Below are 20,118 nucleotides of genomic sequence, written 5' to 3' on the forward strand. Positions count from 1 at the left end.
TGTGGCAAGCACCCACCTTTGGTGTCATTGATGTCATTGCACGCCTTTCCTTGGCAACACTGGCTTGCAAAATGAAAGCTTTCATTAGCAGATATGTGGACTGTGAAGGTCTCAACCATGTCCTCGCTGCAATTATACACAGAACAGGCCTTATACTCGTACAATGTGATGTTTTCTCCTACACAAAGGCAAACACAGACTGTCAGTCCTGGGTACAGAGTGTTCAGGGAGGGTAAAGGTCCTGAAGAGCAACTGCTTTAGGCAAGGGCAGAAAACACACCCTCAGCTCAATGCAGTTTGGGGGACCCTGGAGAGGGTTTCCTGCAAAGAGAAAAATCCTTCTCCGTGAGGTAGTTCCTTTGTTTAGCAGGACATTATCAGAGATGCAGCTTAAATTCCAGGTGAAAGGCTGATGGGGAGCTTAGAAGTGGGTGGTTCAGTCTGACACACCCAGAGCCCACTAAACAGTCTTAGCATCTCTAAATATAGCCAAGTACATGTGATTGGTCTATGTGCAACACGCTGTTGAACCTGAAGTTAATCAAGCTTCTAGACCAGAGCTATCCAATATGGCAGGCCTAGCTCTATGTGGCCACCTACAAATCAGTCCTCAGTCACACTAACCATATTTCAAGTGACCAGTAGCTACATGTGGCTACTATATAGGACAGCACTGACATAGACATTAACTAACATCACTAAAGAAAGTTCTACTGAACAGCATGAGTGCAGTTTACAGGAACTACCAGGAGTAGGGGAACAAATGAAATGACATCACAAAGAAGCAATCAAAGCCAGAATATAAGACAGCTACAGGATAAATGGCCCCATTTCTCCAACAAATCAATGGGATTGAGCAAAGAAAGTGATATTCGTTATTATTAAACAAATTAGACACAATAGACCTAATAGCAAAATGCAATGTGAGGATTTTGTTTGGATCCAAATTCCAATGCATCCGCTATTAATACGTCTTTGAAACCCTTGGAACATTTTTAAGGTGGCCCGGGTATTACAAGAAATTTTAAAATTATAGCTAATTTTCTTAGGTGTGATAATTGTATTGTAGTTATATAAAAAGGAGGAAAAAGTTCTTATCAGAGATGAATAGTGAAGTGTTTATAGGGGAAATAACATGCTCTCTAGGTTTGCTTTAAAATATTATGGGGAGAGGGTAAATTAGGAGTTTGGGATTAAAATATACACACTACTGTATATAAAATAAATAACCAACAAGAACCTACTGTATAGCACAGGGAACATACTCAATATCTTGTAATAACCTATAATGGAAAAGAATCCATTTTCCTAAAATGGAAAACAATTCATATGTGTGTGTGTGTGTGTGTGTGTGTGTGTGTGCGTGAATCACTTTGCTGTACACCTGAAACTAACACAACATTGTAAATCAACTCTATTTCTATAAAAATTTTAAAACTAAAATATTATGGGGAAAAAATAGCAAAATGTTCATTGTTGACACAGGATGGTGGTTTCACCAGTTCATTATAGTCTTCTTCCTGCTTTTGTGTATGTTTGAAAAGTTCATAATAAAAAGTTTAAAGTAAGTCAACATGCTCTGAGAGAGAGGTAACAATCATGCCAGCAGAACACCCTGGAAGGAAGTCTGAGTGAAAATGTGTTGGACCTGGAACAGGAAGGAACACTGAGAAGAGGGAAAGCGGGGAAGAAAATGGAAACATGAAAACACCTAGAAAAAATTGCCTGCTTTGTAATTTAGCTAAGAGCTGCCCCTGCTTCTCACGTTCACTAAGACAGGTCTAGCATGAAGTTTGAGTCAGGGGCAGCAATTCCAAGGAGCCACAGAGCTTGTCTGCTTGCTGGGCTCTACCACTGTTACTGACTCCTGCATGCTGCTTCTCCTGAGAGGTGCCTTCATGACTCCCTCTCTCCTTGCACAGCCCAGCCTTAGCCTTGCTTTCCTGGCCAACCCCTCCAGCCACCTGCCCTGTGCAAGTTCCAGAAATGGGAATAATGAGCATCCCCCAGGCTCACCTAGAGAAAAGTTCACCAAGAAAGTGGTACAGCTGATACTGGCATTTGTGGGACACTCAGTGGCATTTCTGTCAACACAGGAGTCTGTCAACGAATTACACTGCACACAACTCAAGGATTCTGGGAAGACAAGATGTTCGGCATCGTCAACATTCGGGAGACATTTATATAGCGTGTGCTCTGGCCAAAGCACTGTACTCACCTCAGGGTAAAAGAATAGCCAAGATGGCATCCCTTCCCTCTGGGGTCCCCCAAACTTTAAGCTGTGAGGTGGAGCCACCCCCATTCAGTTTATCCCCACTGTCCACCATTCCCCAGTGGGAAGATCCAACCTTGACCCACAGCACTGAGTGGTACCACAGGGGGCAGTGTGCCCAGAGAGGTCTCATAGCCTCCACTGCCCACACCTTGACATGAGAGGTCACATGAGGGGATCCCAGGGCACCAAGAGTGAGAAGACCATGGGGAGGTGGAAAAAGGGGTCTTCATCCCGACAGGGGGCCATGTGGTTTCCCTCACCTACAGCTGCAACCGTGAGCATGACAATGATACCAGCGAAGAGGAAGCCCTTCATGGTGTTGGACATATGGCTCTTGAGGACGAAGACTGGGGCCGCAGAGCCTTAAGCCAGAAGAGACACAAAGAAGGCGGTCTGGGGAATCCGAAGGCTGCTGGGGAGTGATAGCCCCTAGGGTTGCAATCAAACTTCAACAGACCCAGCCCATCCTTGTGACAGAAGAAATCAGCATCCTCAGCTGGGAGCACCGAGCCAAGATGCAGATTCCACCCTGTCCTTATACACAGAAGTCTGGGTTTTCCCAATCCTAGATGCCTGCAAAGGCATCCACACACAGGTACAAAACACAGTCCAGGGTATTTCCTACAGAGCCACTATGGGTACAAAATGGGGTAGAAAGATGACTGCCAACCCCACTGAGGATGGGAGTCCAAGAAGAAAGCTGGGCTCTCATGTCCCAGAGCATAATGTTCATCCTGTAGGTGGTATCTTGCCACATTCACATGATGCACTTAGGAGCTCTGTCTCTGCCGCCGCCACTCCAACAAGCAGGCACGTATTGAGCACTTACTCTTGTTCCAAACACTTATGTGCATTAATTCATGTAATTCCTCCACCCAGCAGGCAGGTACTATTATTAGCATCACCCTCATTTCAAAGGGGAAATCCATCCCCAGAGAGGTTAAGTAAAGCACTCAAAGTTGAGGTTGCACTCCTGGGAGGGGTTAGAGCTGGATTTGGCTCAGGCCTCTATCCGCACTGCCTCCAGCACACTTGACTCCCAAAGCCCCAGACCTGGACACACTCAACCTACAGAGCTCAATCAGAAGCCCCAGCACACTTCTGACTGGCCTGTCTTCAATCTCTGCACATGAAAGTCATCAAATAGCTAAGGTTTAGCTGTATTTATTAAGATCCTGGGAGTTTGGGGTTAGCAGATGTAAACTATTATATATAGGATGGATAGACAACAAGGTCCTACTGTATAGCGCAGGGAAGTATATTCAATATCCTGTGATAAACCATAATGGAAAAGAATATTTTTTTAACATCTTCATTGGAGTATAATTGCTTTACAATGTTGTGTTAGTTTCTGCTTTATAACAAAGTGAATCAGCTATACATATACATATATCCCCATATCCCCTCCCTCTTGTGTCTCCCTCCCACCCTCCCTATCCCACCCCTCTAGGTGGTCACAAAGCACCGAGCTGATCTCCCTGGGCTATGCGTCTTCTTCCCACTAGCTATCTGTTTTACATTTGGTAGTGTGTATAAGTCCATGCCAGCTGGGATGAAGTGAAAAGAATATTTTTTTTAAAAGTGTGTGTATAACTGAGTCACTTTGCTATACAGCAGAGAGTGGCACAGCATTGTAAATCAACTGTACTTCAATTTTTTTAAAAAAGATCCTGAATCAGAGCTCCTAGAATTTTAATTTGCCCGTGTATCAAAGCAGCATGGAAGGGAAATGTCTGGCTCTGCACTGAACCCTTATTCATCATGAGCTCATTTCTACTATGAATAGTAACCAGGAGCTACATGTGGCTACTTACCTTTGGATTCATTGAAGGAATAACAAGGAAAGATACTGTTTCTCAGTCACCAGCCATGTTCCAGTGCTCAGTGGCCACATGTGCCTGGTGGCTACTGTATTGGTCAGTGCAAGTATGGAACAAGTCCCAGGGCACAGTGAGGCTGCAAAGATTTTTGCCCACTCCACAGCTGAGAAAACTGCAGACGGAGGGATAATGGAAGCTGCCCAAGCTCACCCAGCTTGTAAGGCAAAAAGTGGGACTCCATTCAGGGTCCTTCCAGGTCCAAAGCCGAGTTGTACCATAATAGCTGCCACTTACTAAGGAGCAACCGACTTTCACTGCGGCGTTGCAGGCCACCGCCCGCATCTCACATCACCACACCACATACACATGTTCCCCCACATACACACCACACCACACACACACATACATACACACACACACAAACAAACACTATGATCCTCTAGTTAACTGATTAAGAGTCGGTGAAAAGAAAGAGAAACTTGCCCCAATGGAGGGAGACAGACAGCCCATCAATTATCTAATGGCCCCAATATTTAGAGATCCTAGGAGAAAAATAAAGTATGTTTGGTTTGAAGCTTGTGACAGATGTTCTGTGCATTGCACCCTGCATCCTGCAATGCCCAGTCACCACTCCAGGCCCAGAACACCAGTAGAGAGAGAGGTTCAGGGGTTGGGCCTCCTGGGAAGGGCCCCTCAAGCCTTGTAGGTATAAAGGAAGAGGAGATGGGAGGGCAAGAAATGAAGGTAAAGAGTCCACAGCAGTCACACCAATTAAGTGCACAAATCACCTCAGCCCTGTGGTACAGACCTGATGATTAGCCTCATTTTCACAGGGAAATAATGGAGGCCCAGAGAGGTCAGGACTCTACCTAGGGACATGTAGCAGAGAGGCAGATCTTGGAGGTGGTGGGACCCAGGGCCCTGTGCACAACCTCTGCAGGAGAGAGGAGCCAGTGAGCTGGGGGTCAGGGCAGGGGCCCATAGGAAAAATGAGACCAAGTGCATCTGTACACCCCTTTGCAAAGTCCTTCCTATTCATCCTATTGTTGGATATTTTCAGCTGTCTGAGAGGGCCTTACCTCAATTGTTCTCATCTTACACAGAGGAGCAAGAGCTCACAGACGCTGTGAGAAGGACACAGCACCACACACACACACACACACACACACACACACACACACACACAGAGCAAAACCCAGCATCTCTCCACTCCAGCCTTCCCCTTCCCGGGCACTGCTGGAGGAGCAAGAGAATGCCAGGAGAATGCTCTGGACCCCAGCCAGCAATGAATGCCCTTCCCTTGCTTTCAGCTTCTCCCAGGCTGGGTCCTGTCTCCCAGCCCAGCCCCAGTCCCTTACCTTCTCTGTCTGGCCCAGAGATTGCCCTGAAGAAGGTGGATCCCGGCAGAAGGTTGGAGAAGGTGTGTGAGGGCCCTTATATAGCAGGTGGTTGCATAGTCAGAAAGCACAGCTGCCTACAGGGAGGGGCTTCTGGGCCAGACTGGGCCCTGCTCAACCATAGGGATATAAGTGGCTTAACCCTAGGCAGCTGTGACATTGGTCAACTCTCTGAAGCCTCCAGGAACTGGGAGAAACTTTGGTCAAGACCCGCCTTTGGCAAAATGTGCAAGGGAGTAAGGTGTGTCCCTGGCACTGCCTCATGTTGGCTGTCACCCACCAGATGGGTTCTATGACCGGTTAATGTGTCACAAGCAACCCCTTATGCCAACCTGGTAAAACTCTCACCTTGATTAGCCCATTTACACGTAAGAGAAACATAACAGATTTGCCCCAAGGTTACACAGCTGGGACAGAGTCAGAACTCAGAATCAGGTTACATGGGGTTTGTGTGGTTCGGGGAGGGGTCTCAGGTCCCCTTGGGAAAGTGTTTGGACTTCACTAAGTCTCAGGGTCCTGCAGACAAGACGAAGATAAACTCACTGTGTAACCTTACAGGGTAGAGGCACCACAAAGCCCCTGCCTGCAGGATGCCCTGTGCACCTCAGTGAGGGGCCTACAGGTACAGCTGCTGCAGCTTCCCACACCCCAGGCAGTTTGTCTGGCAGTGCTGTCTGGGCAGCCACTGTTGGTGAGAGAGCTCAGGTCAGCCCAGGATTCTCCCAGCCCCGCCCTCACATTGTGCTGTGGGTGCTCCTGGCTTTGAATGTGGATTTGAGTTCCCTTCCCTCCTGCCGTTCCTGCCACTTCAGATATTCACACTCACTCACACACACGCAGGCACATGCACACACTCATACACACTGTCACACACACACGGGATGGGTGGGGAACTGAGGATTCAGGGGTTGGGGGTACGCATCACACCAACACCTCCAGCCTACCGTTAAACCTTAGAGTCCCTGCTCTTGAAAATACTCCTCGTTCATTGCTGCTCTCTCTGTGCTGGTCTGTGGCTCAGCTCTCCCTCTTTCCCCAAACTCATGCATTTATTCAATATTTTTGGGGGACCCACCATGCATCAGGCCCACTCCAGGCATGTGGGAGGTATTTGAGCAAAGCGACAGAGACTTTGCCTTCCTGGAGTGTAGTCTAGAGGGGGAGACATGACATAAATGAAGTGATAAATAAGCAAATTACAGGGTAGATTAGAATGTGGTGACTGAGAGACAGAGAAGAGCAAAGGTGAGGGATCAACCATGCTGGGAGAAAAGGGGGCACATGATTCCATTTAAAATAGAGAGGTCTGCATTGGTCTCATGGGGAAGGCAAAATTTGGGTCATTTCTATAAGCAGAGCCTCTGGTCATCTCTTGTTTTCTCCTTTCTTCCTCTTCTCTCATCAGTCTGACTACAACAGCAATTTCCAAAACAAAGGTAGTTCTCTCCCTAACAGAATCCTATTCAGTCTTCACCATAGCCAGCTGGCAGGGCCCAGTGGGGGAAGTGGAAGCAGGAGCAGCCAATGGGATGTGGATGGGAGAGGATCTGAGGATAGAGGAGTTGAAGAGCCCACATATGCTGCCTTTGAGATAACAGCCCTGGGTGTGTAGCGGGGGGGGGGGGGGGGGGGGGGGGTGGCGGCCGGCAGGGCGGGGAGGGTGTGCTCCAGTGTCTAGCCAAGGACAGACAGGAAAATCAATCTGATCAATGTTAATTCTTTTCGGAAGGCACCAGATACCCAGGAAGGTCTGGGTCTGAATACAGACTTTGCTCCTCATGTCCCATAAGTTACTTACTAACCTGGCTTGCTGGTCCAGAGCTCCCCATCTGTAAAAAGAGAACCCCAGACTGAAGAAACACCTGCTGATGATTTCCTCCTGGAATCCTTACCTTGTTCCATTGTGTTTTCTCCAGTGTCATCTAACAGTAATGCCATGGGGGCATTTGAACATGGAGAAGCATGGCAATCCCTGAGCTGGGCTGTGCATGACCACTCACAGCAGGCCTGGGTCTGCCCCTCCCAAAGCCCTGGGCAAGATGAGTATCATTATCCCTTTGACAGATGAGGAGACTGAGCCACAGAGAGGCCTCTCTTCCAGGTCTTCGGTTACCAGGGCCAACAATCTTTCTATTCCAACACAGCTTATGTGGGACCAGCCTCTGCCCATAGACTTGGGAACATCTACCCAGCTCTCCTCCTCCCTGTTCCAGGGTCATCTCTCTGTCATCACTGTGGGGCTATCAGGGTCCAAGGGCTGGGATCAGTCACAAGGTATTATAAGAAAACACCCTGCTAAAGGAAACCCTCCTGACTAGCCAAGAAGTCCAGGGACCCAATAGAAACAGGGTCTCAACACACATCCCAACTTTTGCTCTTAAACTAAGGACAGTGGGGACACCTCCGTCACCCTGGCTCCATTATCCCCTTAGAAGAGGACAAGGCTGGCTGTCCTTATGACCGCTCTGTGGGGCAATCTGGGACTCACTTGGATCCTGGAGAGTTATCCTAGGGTGTGAACCAGAACCACAGTGGGAAATCTCGATCATTAGCAGACAAAGCTTTGAGGTGAGTTCTTAGAGGAGTCCACTCTGTTTTGGAATAAACATGCAGAGGTGTGCAGGATCAAGGCAGGATGGCCAGAGCAGGAACTCCAACAGGTGTCCAAGCCGAGAGCTAAGCAAAGGGTTCAGTCGAGAACCTCCACCCCTGCTTCATCTGCTCTCCATCTATGTTTGCTTCTGGGAGCTTTCAGTGACTGGCTTGTTCCTCCACCTTGGAAACGTGAGAACAGGCTAAAAATAATGAAATTACTGTCCCTAACGGTAGGCACCGTGCAGGAGAAGTGTGCATGACCTGAGAGATAGTGCATGCTCCCGAATAGTCCATGCTCTGTGTAAGATGGTAAGCCTCTGAGTCTTGAGTTCCCCTTTTGTCAAATGGGAAAAGCATTGCCATTCACTCCTTAAGAGTAATTCTGAGAGTTAGAGATCACTTGGACAGACACTTCGTATACATCCATCATGTTGTAGGGTCTCCAAAAAATGATTACTCCCATTACAGTCACTGCTCCTAGAGTTTGCACCAGTGACACCACAGCCTAGGGGGACACACCAGGTCACATAGGGCAGGGGTTAAGGTGGGGCCCGAACTCAGAGCACGCTGCTGCCACCTACAAATCGATTGAGCCTGTACCATTAGTTGCATGTTCTCTGAGTCTCAGTTTCCTCACCTGAGAGAAAAGGAGCATCCACAATATCCAACTTTTCATAAAGTTTAAGTGGAAACACATGGCGCTCTTTGCACGGGGCATACACTATTATAAATTTGGTCCAAGGAAATTTTGCTATGTTTACCATCAACTCAGTCACTGACAGTTTTCCTGGGCTTTCTTTGTGGCAGGCAACAAATCAATGTCTAGGACCAAATCAGTAATCATCTCAGGACATTTTCAATATGACCATCTCTCAAAAAACTCCAGGCTCTAAATATATTTTAAGAATTATTGCATCCGACATTATAAAACCAGTTTGTCTGCCTGATCTACTAATGTGAACTTCCACTGGGTTGGTGAGAAAGGACAAAAAAACAACAGATGGACCTGGTTTGACACCTGTCTACACCAGTCATTAGCTGTGTAACCTGTTTAGGATTCTCAGTATCTCCATCAAAACGAAGGGACAGAGATGTTCATGGTTGCTCATTCACATGGTGGCTGACACACAAAGAATGGCAGCTGCCTTCCCCCCATCCTTTCTCTGACAATTGAACCTTAAATGTCCTCATTTATTCAACAAATATGTGTTTGGGCATTTACTCTATGCCAGACACTGGGTAGTGTGGTTACAAAGTTAATGAGACATAAGAGTTCCTCGCCATCCCTAAAATTTTAAGCTAATAACAACTACAAACTAACAAGGAAACATTTTTTTAAGTAAACAGGCAAATAAAGATAATTGCAAATTGAAGATTTGTTATGGAAACAAAATGGTAACTGAGTTAGGAAAGAATAGGGTTGAGGCGGGAAGACCTCTCCAAAAGGTGAGAAGGAAACAGGCAAGAGAAGAGGGAGGTCGATGTCTCCCAGAATAGAACAAAAAACATAAGCAATAAAGGTTCCTCAGTGAAGAACATGCCTTGCTGAAGGAACTGGCAAAGAGGCACACCAGTGTATTGAAGAATCACAAGGTTACATCCACACCTTTCTGAGCTCATTTCAACATTTTATGTTGGTTCTTCTCACAAACAGCTTCGAGGAAGTGCAAAGAGCACCAGACTTTTTGACAGAAAATGAGACTTCAAAACCTAGTTTTGAAATTTACTAGTCAGGTGTTAACTTTTATCCATGAGTCACAATTTCCTTATATAAAAGGATAAAATTAGTAATACCTGGGAGCAAATGGATGGTGACTCACTGCCCTTCATTAATGAAATAGAATGGGAAACAATAAAGTTGTCACTGGTTTCATCATTCCTAACGAATGTGGTAGGTGAGCACAGGCTCAGAAACAAGACATATCCCTTACAGACAATGTCAAGGTTACTTTTTATTTTTATATGTTTTTACATCTTTATTGGAGTATAATTTCTTTACAATGGTGTGTTAGTTTCTGGTTTACAACAAAGTGAATCAGTTATACATATATATATGTTCCCATATCTCTTCCCTCTTGCGTCTCCCTCCCTCCTACCCTCCCTATCCCACCCCTCTAGGTGCACACAAACCACCGAGCTGATCTCCCTGTGCCATGCGGCAGCTTCCCACTAGCTATCCATCCTACGTTTGGTAGTGTATATATGTCCATGCCACTCTCCCACTTCGTCACAGCTTACCCTTCCCCCTCCCCATATCCTCAAGTCCACGCTCTAGTAGGTCTGTGTTTGATTCCCATCCTACCCGAAGTCTTTTCATGACATCTTTTTTTCTTAGATTCCATATATATGTGTTAGCATACGGTATTTGTTTTTCTCCTTCTGACTTACTTCACTCTGTATGACAGACTCCAGGTCTATCCACTTCACTACAAATAACTCAGTTTCATTTCGTTTTATGGCTGAGGAATATTCCATTGTATATATGTGCCACATCTTCTTTATCCATTCCTCTGTTGATGGACACTTAGGTTGCTTCCATGTCCTGGCTATTGTAAATAGAGCTGCAATGAACATTTTGGTACATGACTCTTTTTGAATTATGGTTTTTTCAGGGTTTCTACCCAGTAGTGGGATTGCGGGGTCGTATGGTAGTTCTATTTGTAGTTTTTTTAAGGAACCTCCATACTGTTCTCCATAGTGGCTCTGTCAATTTACATTCCCACCAACAGGGCAAGAGTGTTCCCTTTTCTCCACACCCTCTCCAGCATTTATTGTTTCTAGATTTTTTGATGATGGCCATTCTGACTGGTGTGAGATGCTATCTCATTGTAGCTTTGATTTGCATTTCTCTAATGATTAATGATGTTGAGCATTCTTTCATGTGTTTGTTGGCAATCTGTATATCATCTTTGGAGAAATGTCTATTTAGGTCTTCTGCCCATTTTTGGATTGGGTTGTTCGTTTTTTTGATATTGAGCTGCATGAGCTGCTTGTAAATTTTGGAGATTAATCCGTTGTCAGTTGCTTCATTTGCAAATATTTTCTCCCTTTCCGAGGGTTGTCTTTTGGCTTTTTTTTTTATGGTTTCCTTTGCTGTGCAAAAGGTTTTAAGTTTCATTAGGTCCCATTTGTTTATTTTTGTTTTTATTTCCATTTCTCTAGGAGGTGGGTCAAAAAGGATCTTGCTGTGATTTATGTCATAGAGCGTTCTGCCTATGTTTTCCTCTAAGAGATTTACAGTGTCTGGCCTTATATTTAGGTCTTTAATCCATTTTGAGTTTATTTTTGTATATGGTGTTAGGAAGTGTTCTAATTTCATACTTTTACATGTACCTGTCCAGTTTACCCAGCACCACTTATTGAAGAGGCTGTCTTTTCGCCACTGTATATCCTTGCCTCCTTTATCAAAGATAAGGTGACCATATGTGTGTGGGTTTATCTCTGGGCTTTCTATCCTGTTCCATTGATCTATATTTCTGTTTTTGTGCCAGTACCATACTGCCTTGATTACTGTAGCTTTGTAGTATAGCCTGAAGTCAGGAAGCCTGATTCCTCCAGCTCCATTTTTCATTCTCAAGTCTGCTTTGGCTATTCAGGGTCTTTTGTATTTCCATACAAATTGTGAAATTTTCTGTTCTAGTTCTGTGAAAAATGCCAGTGGTAGTTTGATAGGGATTGCACTGTATCTAGAGATTGCTTTGGGTAGTAGAGTCATTTTCACAATGTTGATTCTTCCAATCCAAGAACATGGTATATCTCTCCATCTATTTGTTTCATCTTTAATTTCTTTCATCAGTGTCTTATAATTTTCTGCATACAGGTCTTTTGTCTCCTTAGGTCGGTTTATTCCTAGATATTTTATTATTTTTGTTGCATTGGTAAATGGGAGTGTTTTCTTAATTTCACTCTCAGATTTCTCATCATTAGTGTATAAGAAATCCAGAGATTTCTGTGCATTAATTTTGTATCCTGCAACTTTACCAAATTCATTGATTAGCTCTAGTAGTTTTCTGGTAGCTTCCTTAGGATTCCCTATGTATAGTATTATGTCATCTGCAAACAGTGACAGCTTTACTTCTTTTCTGATTTGGATTCCTTCTATGTCTTTTTCTTCTCTGATTGCTGTGGCTAGAACTTCCAAAACTATGTTGAGTAAGAGTGGTGAGAGTGGGCAACCTTGTCTTGATCCTGATCTTAGTGGAAATGGTTTCAGTTTTTCACCATTGAGGATGATGTTGGCTGTGGGTTTGTCATATCTGGCCTTTATTATGTTGAGGAAAGTTCCCTGTATGCCTAATTTCTGCAAGGTTTTTTTAAATAAATGGGTGTTGAATTTTGTTGAAAGCTTTCTCTGCATCTATTGAGATGAGCATATGGTTTTTCTAATTCAGTTTGTTGATATGGTGTATCACGTTGATTGATTTGCACATATTGAAGAATCCTTGCATTTCTGGAATAAACTCCACTTGATCATGGTGTATGATCCTTTTAATGTGCTGTTGGATTCTGTTTGCTAGTATTTTGTTGAGGATTTTTGCATCTATGTTCATCAGTGATATTGGCCTGTACTTTTCTTTCTTTGTGACATCTTTGTCTGGTTTTGGTATCAGGGTAATGGTGGCCTCATAGAATGAGTTTGGGAGTGTTCCTCCCTCTGCTATCTTTTGGAAGAGTTTGAGAAGGATAGGTGTTAGCTCTTCTCTAAATGTTTGATAGAATTCACCTGTGAGGCCATCTGGTCCTAGGCTTTTGTTTGGCAGTTTCAATTGCAGTGCTTGTGGTTGGTCTGTTCATATTTTCTATTTCTTCCTGGTTCAGTCTCGGCAGCTTGTGCATTTCTAAGAATTTGTCCATTTCTTCCAGATTGTCCATTTTATTGGCATACAGTTGCTTGTAGTAATCTCTAATTATCTTTTGTATTTCTGCAGTGTCTGTTGTTATGTCTCCTTTTTCATTTCTAATTCTATTGATTTGAGTCCTCTCCCTTTTTTCTTGATGAGTCTGGCTAATGGTTTATCAATTTTGTTTATCTTCTCAAAGAACCAGATTTTAGTTTTATTGATCTTTGCTATCATTTCCTTCATTTCTTTTTCATTTATTTCTGATCTGATCTTTATGATTTCTTTCCTTCTGCTGACTTTGAAGGTGTTTTGGTTCTTCTTTCTCTAATTGCTTTAGGTGCAAGGTTAGCTTGTTTATTCGAGATGTTTCCTGTTTCTTAAGGTAGGATTGTATTGCTATAAACTTCCCTGTTAGAACTGCTTTTGCTGCATCCCATAGGTTTTGTGTCATCCTATCTCCATTTTCATTTGTTTCTAAGTATTTTTTGATTTCCTCTTTGATTTCTTCAGTGATCACTTCGTTATTAAGTAGTGTATTGTTTAGCCTCCATGTGTTTGTATTTTTTACAGATCTTTTCCTGTAATTGATATCTAGTCTCATAGCATTGTGGTTGGAAAAGATACTTGATATGATTTCAATTTTCTTAAATTTACCAAGGCTAGATTTGTGACCTAAGATAAGATCTATCCTGGAGAATGTTCCATGAGCACTTCAGAAGAAAGTGTATTCTGTTGTTTTTGGATGGAATGTCCTATAAATATCAATTAAGTCCATCTTGTTTAATGTATCATTTAAAACTTGTGTTTCCTTATTTATTTTCATTTTGGATGATCTATCCATTGGTGAAAGTGGGGTATTAAAATCCCTTACTGTGATTGTGTTACTGTCGATTTCCCCTTTTATAGCTGTTAATATTTGCTTTATGTATTGAGGTGCTCCTATGTTGGCTGCATAAATATTTACAATTGTTATATCTTCTTGGATCAATCCCTTGATCCTTATGTAGTGTCCTTCTTTGTCTCTTGTAATAGTCTTTATTTTAAAGTTCATTTTGTCTGATATGAGACTTGCTACTCTAGCTTTCTTCTGATTTCTATTTACATGGAATATCTTTTTCCATCCTCTCATTTTCAGTCTGTATGTGTCCCAAGGTCTGAAGTGGGTCTCTTGTAGACAACATATATATGGGTCTTCTTTTTGTATCCATTCAGCCAGTCTGTGTCTTTTGGTAGGAGCATTTAATCCGTTTACATTTAAGGTAATTATCGATATGTATGTTCCTATTACCATTTACTTAATTGTTTCGAGTTTGTTCTTGTAGGTCTTTTCCTTCTCTTGTGTTCCTTGCCTAGAGAAGTTCCTTTAGCATTTGTTGTAAAGCTGGTTTGCTGCTGCTGAACTCTCTCAGCTTTTGCTTGCCTGTAAAGGTTTTAATTTCTCCATCAAATCTGAATGAGCTCCTTGCTGGGTAGAGTAATCTTGGTTGTAGCTTTTTCTCCTTCATCACTTTAAATATGTCCTGCCATTCCCTTCTGGCTTGCAGAGTTTCTGCTGAAAGATCAGATGTGAACATTATGGGGGTTCTCTTGTGTGTTGTATCTTGTTTTTCCCTTGCTGCTTTTAATATGTTTTCTTTGTATTTAATTTTTGATAGTTTGATTAATATGTGTCTTGGCATGTTTCTCCTTGGATTTATCCTGTACGGGACTCTGTGTGCTTTCTGGACTTGATTAACTATTTCTTTTCCCATATTATGGAAGTTTTCAACTATAATCTCTTCAAATATTTTCTCAGTCCCTTTCTTTTTCTCTTCTTCTTCTGGGGCCCCTATAATTCGAATGTTGGTGCCTTTAATGTTATCCCAGAGGTCTCTGAGACCGTCCTCAGTTCTTTTCATTCTTTTTTCTTTAGTCTGCTCTGCAGTAGTTATTTCCACTATTTTATCTTCCAGGTCACTTATCCGTTCTTCTGCCTCAGTTATTCTGCTATTGATCCCATCTAGAGTATTTTTAACTTCATTTATTGTGTTGTTCATCATTTCTTGCTTCCTCTTTGGTTCTTCTAGGTCCTGTTAAATGTTTCTTGCATTTTGTCTATTCTATTTCCAAGATTTTGGATCATCTTTACTATCATTATTCTGAATTCTTTTTCAGGTAGACTGCCTATTTCCTCTTCATTTGTTAGGTCTGCTGGGTTTTTACCTTGCTCCTTCATCTGCTGTTTGTTTTTCTGTCTTTTCATTTTGCTTATATTACTGTGTTTGGGGTCTCCTTTTTGCAGGCTGCAGGTTCGTAGTTCCCGTTGTTTTTGGTGGCTGTCCCCAGTGGCTAAGGTTGGTTTAGTGGGTTGAGTAGGTTTCCTTGTTGGGGGGACTAGTACCTCTGTTCTGGTGGGTGAGGCTGGGTCTTGTCTTTCTGGTGGACAGGTCCACCTCTGGTGGTTGTTTTGTAGTGTCTGTAGACTTATTATGATTTTAGGCAGCCTCTCTGTTAATGGATGGGGCTGTGGTCCTGTGTTGCTAGTTGTTTGGCATAGGGTGTCCAGCACTATAGCTCGATGGTCATTGAGTGAAGCTGGGTCTTGGTGTTGAGATGGAGATCTCTGGGAGATTTTTGCCATTTGATATTACGTGGAGCTGGGAGGTCTCTTGTGGACCAGTGTCCTGAAGTCAGTTCTCCCACCTCAGAGACACAGCCCTGATGCCTGGTGGAGCACCAATAGCGTTTAATCCACACGGCTCAGAATAAAAGGGAGAAAAAATAGAAAGGAAAGGAAGGAAGGAAGGAAGGAAAGAAGGAAGGAAAGAAGGAAGGAAGGAAGGAAGAAGACAAAATAAAGTTATTAAAATAAAAAATAATTATTAAGAAGAAAAATTTTAAAAATTAAAAAAAAAAGGGACCATCAGAACCCTAGGACAAATGGTGAAAGCAAAGCTATACAGACAAAATCTCACACAGAAGCACACACATACACACTCACAAAAAGAGAAAAGGGGAAAAAAAGTATATATCTTGCTCCCAAAGTCCACCTCCTCAACTTGGGATGATTCGTTGTCTATTCAGGTTTTCCACAGATGCAGGGCACTTCAAGTTGATTATGGAGCTTTAATCCGCTGCTTCTGAGGCTGTTGGGAGAGACCTCCCCCTCTCCTCTTTGTTCGCACAGCTCCTGGACTTCAGCTTTGGACTTGGCCCCGCCTCTGCGTGGAGGTCGTCCGAGGGCGTCTGCTCTTCGCTCAGACAGGACGGGGTTAAAGGAGCAGCTGATTCGGGGGCTCTGGCTCAGGCCGGGGGGAGGGAGGGGCATGGAGTGCAGGGTGAGCCCGCGGCGGCAGAGGCCAGCGTGACGTTGCATCAGCCTGAGGCGTGCCGTGCATTCTCCTGGGGAAGTTGTCCCTGGATCCCGGGACCCTGGCAGGGGCGGGCTGCACAGGCTCCCAGAAGGGAAGGTGTAGAGAGTGACCTGTACTCGCACACAGGCTTCTTTGTGGAGGCAGCAACAGCCTTAGCGTCTCTTGCCCGTCTCTGGGGTCTGCGCTGACAGCCGCGGCTCGCACCAGTTTCTGGAGGTCCTTTACGCGGGACACTTAATCCCCTCTCCTTGCGCACCAGGAAACAAAGAGGGAAGAAAAGGTCTCTTGCCTCTTTGGCAGCTCCAGACTTCTCCCAGACTCCCTCCTGGCCAGCCGTGGTGCACTAACCGCTTCAGGCTATGTTCACGCCGCTAACCCCAGTCCTCTCCTGGCTTCCGACCGAAGCCCGAGGCTCAGCTCCCAGGCCCCCGCCCGTCCCGGCGGGTGAGCAGACAAGCCTCTCGGGCTGGTGAGTGCCGGTCGGCATCGTTCCTCTGTGCGGGAATCTCCCCGCTTTGCCCTCCGCACCCTGTGCTGCGCTCTCCTCCACGGCTCCGGAGCTTCCCCCTCCGCCACCCGCAGTCTCCGCCCGCAAAGGGGCTACTAGTGTGTGGGAACCTTTCCTCCTTCACGGCTCCCTCCCACTGGTGCAGGTCCCGTCCCTATTCTTTTGTCTCTGTTTGTTCTTTTTTCTTTTGCCCTATCCAGGTACGTGGGGAGCTTCTTGCCTTTTGGGAGGTCTGAGGTCTTCTGCCAGCGTTTGGTGGGTGTTCTATAGGAGAAGTTCCACGTGTAGATGTATTTCTGATGTATCTGTGAGGAGGAAGGTGATCTCCGCGTCTTACTCTTCCGCCATCTTCTCTCCATCCTCCATGTCAAGGTTATTGTGTCCATTTGGAGCAGAGTCAAAGTCATGCTGACTGGGAGACTATACTTTCTTAATATAGGACTGAATTACATTGTCTTGAGAAGAAAATTAAGACTCATCTGTGCTTTCTAGGCAATGAGTGAGGTAACCTGCATTTTTCCCATTGTTGAAGAGTCTGAACTGATCTCAGCTAACCCCCTACCCCACTCCATAGCTCATTCTTCCTCTCTTCAGAACCAGCAACCCCGGGCAAAGGACAGTCTCCATTAGCAGCTGGCCAGAGCCCAAGGTGATGGCATTGGTCAGATTCCAGAAGGGAACAAGGGATGGGATTCTGTGTCTCTAGGGATGCAGTGGAGTTGAGTTTCCCTGGGGAGTGGGAAGGAGGGAAAGCAGAGATAATACTGGAGGCTTCATAGGAAACAAAGGGAGATAAATCAGGGAGGAGTGAGAAGAGGTAGACCCAGAAGAAAGAAGAATCATCCAGGACCTTCCTTCCCTCCTTCTGCTTCCTCTGTGAGACCCAAGACAGAAGTGAGTTGACTCAGGCTCCTTCTGGATGTATCGGTCTACAGCACCCAACAACCTGTCACTGAAGGTACCTCCACCAGTGGGCAAGACTGCCCTGCTTCAGAGAGGTGTGACAACCATTTCTCATCACTCTGATGACAGATGGTAGTGCTGTTTTTGTTTGTTACTTTTCAACATAAAATCTAGAAAATCTATGGCAGCTTCAAATATTTGCTTGGGAAACCGGGGGGGGGGGGGTGGGCAGACAATTCATTCTTTTATTCAGTTTGTCCTAAAGTCAGAAGCTAGAATGGTGAAGAGCTAAGAAGAACTGGCAAGCTTAAAGGAAGAAAAAACAAGTACAAGGGCAGCTGAAGACAGACAACACATAAGGCTATTTCCTGCATCTTGCTTACAAGTCTGCATCTATATGCTTATTGGTACAGGGACAAGTTTCCATGCCTTTGTGACTCATTCAAATGGTATACTCCTATAGGGAATACCATGCTATTTCAGAAATAAAAAATGAGTTTTTAAAGGGTGACAGAGTGAAAGGCCTATACTGACGCTGGTGGCAATAAGGAAGTATGGAATATAAGGCTGGTTTCTATTTCTGCTTTTCATAGGCTGTGTGATTTTGGTCAAAGTCTTTCCCCCATATGTGCCTCAGGAAAGACACTGATAAGTCCAGAATTCAGTCTAGTGTCAATTGTATTATTTTAACAGAACCAACTGCTCTGAGGCTTCAGTCCCCAGAATTTGAATCTATTTTCTGAGTACAAATATGGTTCTTGAGATTGGGCAAACTGACCTTAGTGCAGAGCATGTGCAAACCCATCACACAAAGCCTTTTAAAACTATCTCATAAGTTAAAATGTATTTGAAAAGTTCATAAGGGAAAAATAAAGACAAAATCCTTGACAAAAGAAAACGCACATTTTAAAAACTGGGTTCCACTTCAGTCATGTCAACATTAGAAGCCCTGTGGATCCCCTCCCCAACGAAATAAGCATAACTGATGAGCATTATTAAATATATAACCATGTAAAAAATCTCTGAAATTGTATATACATATATATATATATATATATAATGCAAATAGCAACCATAAGTTGGAGTGTGGCTCTACTAATATTGGACAAAAAGGATTTAAAATGAAAAGATATTGCTGGAGATATACGGGGACTTTTATAATGATAAAAGTATCAATCCATCAGGAAGATATAATAGTTATGAACAGATGTGTACCTAAAGCATACATGAAGAAGCCAAACAACTAGCAAGACAGGAACACAGGAACACAACCCAACCATTAGCAGAGACACTGTCTAAAATCATAAGATCAGAGACACCCCAAAACACACCACTGGATGTGGTTTTGCCCACCAGAAAGGCAAGATCCAGCTTCATCCACCAGAACACAGGCACCAGTCCCCTCCACCCAGAAGCCTACACAAACCACTGAACAAATCTTAGCCACTGGGGGCAGGCAACAAAAACAATGGGAACTACAAACCTGCAGACTGCAAAAAAGAGACCCCAAACACAGTGAGTGAAGCAAAATGAGAAGACAGAGAAACACACGGCAGATGAAGGAGCAAGGTAAAAACCAACCAGACCAAACAAATGAAGAGGAAACAGGCAGGCTACCTGAAAATGAACTCAGAGTAATAATAGTAAAGATGATCCAAAATCTTGGAAATAGAAAGGAGAAAGTATAAGAAACGTTTAACAAGGACCTAGAAGAACTAAAGGGCAAACAAACAATGATGAACAACACAGTAAATGAAATAAAAAATTCTCTACAAGGAAACAATAGGAGAGTAACTGAAGCAGAAGGAAGAATAAGTGACCTGGAAGACAAAATAGTGGAAAAAAACGACTGCAGAAGAGAATAAAGAAAAAAGAATGAAAAGAAATGAGGACAGCCTCAGAGACCTCTGGGACAACATTAAATGCACCAACATTTGAATTATAAGGGTCTCAGAGAAAGAAGAGAAAAAGAAAGGGACTGAGAAAATATTTGAAGAGGTTATAGTTGAAAACTTCCCTAATATGGGAAAGGAAATAATCAATCAAGTCCAGGAAGCTCAGAGAACCCCATACAGGATAAATCCAAGGAGAAACACTCCAAGATACATATTAATCAAATTATCAACAATTAAATAAAAAGAAAAAAATATTAAAGCTGCAAGGGAAGGGCAACAAATAATATACAAGATAATCCCCATGAGGTTAACAGCTGATCTTTCACAGAAACTCTGCAAGCCAGAAGGGTGTGGCAGGACATATTTAAACTGATGAAAGGGAAAACCTACAACCAAAATTACTTTACCCAGCAAGGATCTCCATTCATTCTCGAAAGAGAAATAAAAACTTTTACAGACATGCAAAAGCTAAGAGAATTCAATACAATTAGAAATGAGAAAGGAGAAGTAACAACTGACACTGCAGAAATA

At 43.8% G+C, this 20,118-nt stretch overlaps 1 protein-coding gene across 1 annotated transcript in view; it reads right to left on the bottom strand.

The window, feature by feature from the left end:
• LYPD8 (LY6/PLAUR domain containing 8) overlaps positions 1 to 20,118 on the bottom strand; it is a 39,457-nt gene that overhangs the window by 5,705 nt on the left and 13,634 nt on the right. Inside the window, exons 2-5 of the mRNA XM_059062403.2 lie at positions 7,233 to 7,321; positions 2,536 to 2,637; positions 2,017 to 2,136; positions 17 to 178 (exon numbers count right to left, since the gene is read on the bottom strand). Coding sequence (XP_058918386.1) covers positions 17 to 178; positions 2,017 to 2,136; positions 2,536 to 2,637; positions 7,233 to 7,321 — 473 coding nt within the window. The remainder of the gene's footprint in view (positions 1 to 16; positions 179 to 2,016; positions 2,137 to 2,535; positions 2,638 to 7,232; positions 7,322 to 20,118) is intronic.

The sequence above is a fragment of the Kogia breviceps genome, chromosome 4, assembly GCF_026419965.1.
Source record: "Kogia breviceps isolate mKogBre1 chromosome 4, mKogBre1 haplotype 1, whole genome shotgun sequence".
Lineage (NCBI taxonomy): Eukaryota > Metazoa > Chordata > Mammalia > Artiodactyla > Physeteridae > Kogia > Kogia breviceps.